Source organism: Corvus kubaryi, unplaced genomic scaffold (assembly GCF_017639235.1).
Source record: "Corvus kubaryi isolate FWS band 111438036 unplaced genomic scaffold, C.kubaryi_AGA036_p1.0 69, whole genome shotgun sequence".
NCBI lineage: Eukaryota > Metazoa > Chordata > Aves > Passeriformes > Corvidae > Corvus > Corvus kubaryi.
This window is the reverse complement of record NW_024582057.1, coordinates 6,500,695-6,506,694: the sequence shown is the minus strand read 5'-3', so window position 1 is coordinate 6,506,694 and position 6,000 is coordinate 6,500,695. Positions and strand designations below refer to the sequence as shown.

Sequence of the window (6,000 nt, the reverse complement as noted above, 5' to 3'; positions counted from 1 at the left end):
GCCAGAATGCAAAACATGGCGGGGGGAGGAGTGGGGGGTAGAGGGCGGCGGGCAGCCCCCGGGGACAGCGGGGAGCGGGGACGTCGCCCGCCCGCGCCCGGCCGAGCGCCATGCCGCGCCGGCTGGCCTGGCTGTGCTGCTGCTGGGCGCTGCTGAGCGGAGCCTGCCGCCCCGCCGAGCCCGCACTGCCCGCCGAGGGCGGGGAGCCGCCGCCGCCCGCCGCCGCCTCGGGCTTCCTCTACCGGCGGCTGAAGTCGCACGAGAAGCGGGAGATGCAGCGGGAGATCCTCTCGGTGCTGGGGCTGCCCCACCGTCCCCGGCCCCTGCCGCGGGAGCCGCCGGCTCCGCCGCCGGGACGGCTGACGGCGGCGCCGCGCTTCATGCTGGACCTCTACCACTCCCTGGCCGAGGGCGCGGAGGGCAGCGCGGGCACGGAGCGCGGGGGTCGCCCGCAGCCCCCCGCCCCGCCGCTGCCCAGCCCGCAGGACAGCGCCTTCCTCAACGACGCCGACATGGTCATGAGCTTCGTCAACCTGGGTGAGTGAGGGAGGGAGGGAATGGGTGCTAGGCTGCCCACCCAGCCACTCGCCCGTCCCGCGGGCACCCCTGGCCTGTGCACTGGGGACGGGCGGCCGCTCCCCGGTGGGGCGCGACGCGGTCGCGGCTTTGCCGGCTGGGACCCACCTTGGGCTGCGCGGGTTTCGGCCAGGAGGACAGCTCACTTCGGCGAAGGGCAAAACCTCTCGCAAACAGAAAAAAAGGAATATAGGCCAGAATGCAAAACCTGGCGGGGGGAGGAGTGGGGAGAAGGAAGAAAAAAAGAATAATTATTTTTTTAGTAGTCCTTGTTCTGATGGTAGTGGTCAGAGCCTGTAGTTCAGAATTAAACACACCCTCCTCTGCTTCGTGGGTAGCAGGGCTGGGGTCATGCTAGAGTACAGGTTGCACTCACTCTATGCAAGGTCCAGCAGAGATGCCTTTGGGGCTTGAACAAAGTACAGCCACGCTACTCCACGGTGTCCTCGTCTTCTCTTTTTAATTTTTAATTTGTTTTGTTTTTATTTTAAGGGATCAGAGCTAGTGTGGTGGTGAATATGTGACTCTGTGTCGGTTATTCTGGTGATTGAGCACGGGAACATGATAAAAATCTGTATCATGTGGAAATCTTGAATTAAGTTCTGTTAGACGTCAACCTGCTCTTCAAACAAATCATCTTGTCAGCGATGTGAAGGGCTCTGAGGCAGGCATTTCGGTGGGAAAGTTATTAAGCTTTTTTACTTAAGGGAGCTCTTAGTACTATGCAATTGTAAGGAAACAGTGTAATTAGATTCAGCCTAATGTGAAGAATGAAAATATTTCAGTTGGCAAATTACAGTTCCTTTTTTTAGGGAATTCCTGTGAAGCTCAAGTGTCTTAGCCGGTCAGCTGAAAACTTTGCCTTTTCACTAGTGCTGCCAGAGCTGCGTGCCAGAACGACAACAGCTTGTCTCGTTTAAAAAAAAAAAAAAATACAATTTGTTGTGTGTTTACTCATTTGGAGCAGGGATATGTCACCGCAGCAGGAAATTTCTTGGAGCTCCCAGTGCTGGTACAGGTGTTCAGTAGCTTTGTACCATGCTGTATGCATCTAGAACAAGAGCTGATTAATTTTTGTACCTGATGGAAATCACGTAGTAGGTCAGAAGTGTTGCAAAGAGTTGTTGAAGGATTTGTCTGCATTGAAACTGAGGTGACCACAACTCGTGTGGATACAGCTGAGCTGCCTTAGGTGCTCAGACCTTCCAGGACCGTAGAGCCCTGTTGCCTCCTCGTGGGTGTGTACCTGTCAGGGTCTCAATTGCCTTTGTTTAAAGTCAGCTCGGGGATGTTTAGGTGGTGCTGCGATCTCAGAGCTCGGATGCATTTGATTGAGACTTCCTGAAATTGTCCATCAATGAAACCAGCGAGGTCTGTGGTCTCAGCTCAGAAGTTGAGATCTGGGAAATACTGTACAGGCTTCAGGACTAAAGGGCACCTGCCTCTCTCTTTCTTCCCTCCCAGCCTCCCCAAACGTCTCTGTCCTTTGAATACACAGAGCTGCTGCTGCTGCTGTCTCTGTTTTTTGCCTTTGGGACTTTCAGGACCTATACTTGGAGCTGTGAGTTTAAGAAGTGTGCTGCTGCCTGTAAGCAAACCCATGGCACATTTTACTTGAGGGATGTGAAACAAGGTGCTTGCAAGGGACTAGGCAGTTCCCAAAAGAGCTGATTCCAGGCATAAATGTGAGCATGTGGTGTTTTAGAAGGTAATTAGTTGTTTATAAAGCACCAGGGGAGTATTATTAGATGGTATACCTGAAAGTATGTGTTTCTTTTGAAAATAGCCCCTTCCACTCATATGATTCAAATCAGTTCTGATAATTTGGATCAAGACACTTACATAACAACAAGGAAAATTATTCATGTAATGTAGCAAAATAGTGCAATTGAAATGCTAGTTATGAGTCTCAGGAAGCATGAATCAACTGTAGAATTCTCATCAACTTCCAAATTCCGAGTCATAAACCATAATGTCATTTAATGTGATTGTTTGTTACCAGAGTGTTGGCAAACGGATGGGCTGGGACTGAACAGCTGTTTGGCTGTTTTCTGTGGCTTCTCTGACATTTCAGGAATATTTTGGGGTCTTTCACCTGTGTATTGACATTTATTTTTCCATTTAACAATAATTCAGGTCAGAAAACTAGAGGAAGCCTAATGTTATATTCCAATACAGAAACCAAGGGTTTGATGGGAGAAAGCCTGCTTGTTATCTGTCGAAGTATTAGACGAAGTCAGAAATGCAGCAAAAGATGGTGGGATCACCACAGAAAGAGAAGAATTCTTGATCGTAAGCACACTGACTATTCTGATGAAGTACATGTCAAGCAGCCCTGAAAACTCACAGCTGGAGTCTGCTTATAAGTAGACACTGCCAGAATTATTTTAGTTGGGGCTTTCTGCATGTGGCCATACATATAGTTACTTCTGTTTATTTAAAACTGACTTCTGAAGAACTTTGTGTTCAACCTTGAAGACTTCCCCTTCCATTATTGAAGGGGCAACTACCAAAGAGATGTGAGGGGCCCTTGCTGTTCTCCCGGGCTGAGGAGTGTATGGTATCACCTGGGGGTGCAGGTGCACGTGGCTGTGTGGGTGTGAAGTCAGTGTGGGTGACCTGCCTTCAGGTGCTGATACTGCTTCTGCTGCAGCTCAGATCCAGATAAAAGTTTGATGCATCTCGTTGTGCTGGAAAGCCATCATCTAGGTCAGCTGTGCAGAGAAGCTTGCAGGTGTTGATGTTCTTATAAAAGTGAATTTAATTTTTCCAACCCATAGCCCAAAAAGAGTCTCACTAGCTTGTAGTCACTGATTTCAAACATGCAGGGCTCCAGCTCTTCCTGACCAACCTACATCTTTCAGTCTGGGGATACAGCAGATGTGTTTCCTGTCTAGGGAAGGCTATGTTTCCGTATGTGCTCAGGGTATGGTCGTCTTCACAAAGGTCTTGGAAAGCTGAGGGACTTTGGTGAGGTCTCAAATTATTCAGGCAGTGCAGGCTTGTCCCAGTCTCAAAGGTGGGAGCGTTCTTGGAGATGGTTTCTATTTTATTTTGGGCTTTTTTTTAAAGTGAAAAAAGAAGGTCACAGAGGTGTGGAGGTTCTCCAGACACAGGGAGTTGCTGTCTTACAGGGAGGATGAGAAATACCAGTCTTTGAAATGGGGAGTCTGGGATTTATCTTGCCTACCTGGTGATGTCTGTCTTGTAGTATGGACTTGCAAGGTGTGGGCAATGATTCCCAGAGGGGCTGATTATACGGGGAGCTTGGTGTGTCCAGGGTTTCTAGGAGATGCTTAGCATTTTGTTTTATAAAGCACCTGGAGAGCAGTATCAGGGAGGAGAAATAAGTTTTTGTTCCCATTACAAGCAAAACCACACAAGATATAAACCAATTCAGATAATTCAGAAAATAAATATAATTTATCAGGTTAGGTACAAAAAAATAATTCGACAGAAAACATAACCTGTTCTTGGTAAATCTGGTCCCTTTTTTTGGGAAGATGATCCTAGAAGTGTCTATTTTGGGTGTTTTCATTAGGATGAAGCATCTGACAAGTGCCTGTTTCTTATCATTTCCCACATAGGAAGTCTGGATAGCTAGCACAGATGGAAACATCTGCATGGATTCACTGACAAAGCAGGGTACCAAACTTCTGTGCTGTGGAAATGGCTGTATGTCAGGGTTGTGAGGCTGCAGCAGAGGACTGCACTGTGGGTCAGCGGGTGTCTTTGTGAAATTGTTCAGCTCTTTTTGTAGGAACAGCCTTGACATAAATGTGTGGTGTGTCTTGACACAGTACTGTTGGGAGAATAACATCTATTAATGTTTCCCGTCTGGAAAATGTACCTTCCTTATGCCACCAGATAAGGTTATCTCCTCTTGGCAAAACAGCCCGGGGTTGGTATGGAGATCCCTCTTGAGGCAGTGATGCTGGATTGACAGCTTGACTGTCAAGCATCCCTTTATTTTACAACCATTTTAGTGAAAAATGTATCAAGTTCCTTGCAACCAACCCCCTTTTTCCTCAGTCCAGGAAGATGAGCAGGGAGGGGTCACTGCTCAAACCAAGCTGTAGACAAGGGTCAGATCTAAAGTCCTCCCAGTCTTTTCTGGCATACCAGTGCTGATGTGAAGGGGATCTGCTCTCCCTCCCCTCTTTCAGCAGCTGGTGTCTTCAGAGTAGCGCATGCTGTGTGAAGTAGCAGAAAACAAGACTCTCTAAGACTTTGCTACTTTAAATGCATACAGAATTATCTGTGTATAATGAAAGGTGCTGTGAAGCAATCCTGTGTCAGAACATGGTGTTCACCCATGTCTTCCTATCCTGACATCCACACTGAGAGGAAAAACAGCCATGTACTTCCTACAATCAAACCCAAGGGATTCAGTGGCAGGCTGTGGGTTTCTGCTGTGACCCAAATCTGGGGCTGTTGATAGCTGTGCAGGAAAAGTCTGAACCCATCGAACCCTCCAGAGATAAAGATCATTAAAAGTGTGCTTTGGGGTGTGGTTATTCAGCATTGTGGCTTTTTGTAGCAGACCAACAGCACCGATTCACTGTATCTCTGTACTTTTGCAGAGAGGGTTTTCCCTTTTATTATAAGACCCACAGGTCCCTTGGGAAAACTTCATGCAAAAAGGTTGAGAGGAAGCTCACCTTTTCCCAGGCGGTCCTGCAGTCAGTCCTGAAGCTTCAACATGATTTGAGTTGGGGCTGTAGTGAAAAGCCTCTTCTATTTTTGAATCCCCAAACTCCAGGCAATCACCATCTTCCCTGCAAGACTTCAAGTGTCTGCTGGGGCAAGGGTGCTCCCTTTCAGTGCAAGGGGGTTGCTTGGAAGTAAATATAAGACTTGTAGTACAAATACACTCTCTCTCTCTCTCTCTCTTTCCCCCCCTTGCCTATAAAGCAGCACCTTATGGTTGCAGTGTCTTCCAAACAGGCTTTCATTCTTTTTGGCAGCGGTCGCCTACCAGATTTCCTTTTAGGAATGATCTTGCCCAAATCCATAGCACCTTAGGTGCAAGCAATATGCCTTTGTTCTGCACAGCTTTTCACAGGAGGGAAGCAGTGCTCCAACATCTTTACACGTGTTTCTAAAGCAGGTGAATTTTTTCATCTGAAGGGTTTGATCGGCCCATCTGCGTTTTTCCCACTACCATGCTTGCTGTTGGGAGATACGAAATTAGGCAACCAAGATGTATCAGGGATGTCGTGTGATTGTATTGATGGGACCATACCATTCATACTGTCATCCCATCTGTTTATACTCTTGGCCATGTGTTGTAAAGGTCAAGACATCTACTCACAGGGAGTAACTGGAGTGTGTGATGCTGCAGATCTGGCTGTGCTGCCACCTGGCTGTGTACAGCCTCACTTGCTCAGCTTGTGAGCAGCATCCTCCACGTGTGTCCAGAGC

The 6,000-nt window shown here is 48.1% G+C and overlaps 1 protein-coding gene across 1 annotated transcript in view; it reads left to right on the top strand.

The window, feature by feature from the left end:
- Positions 1-93: 93 nt before the first annotated feature.
- Positions 94-6,000, top strand: part of BMP6 (bone morphogenetic protein 6) — an 87,077-nt gene continuing 81,170 nt past the window's right edge. The window contains exon 1 of the mRNA XM_042048983.1: positions 94-537. Within this exon, the coding sequence (XP_041904917.1) occupies positions 111-537 (427 nt within the window). The 5' untranslated portion in view covers positions 94-110. The remainder of the gene's footprint in view (positions 538-6,000) is intronic.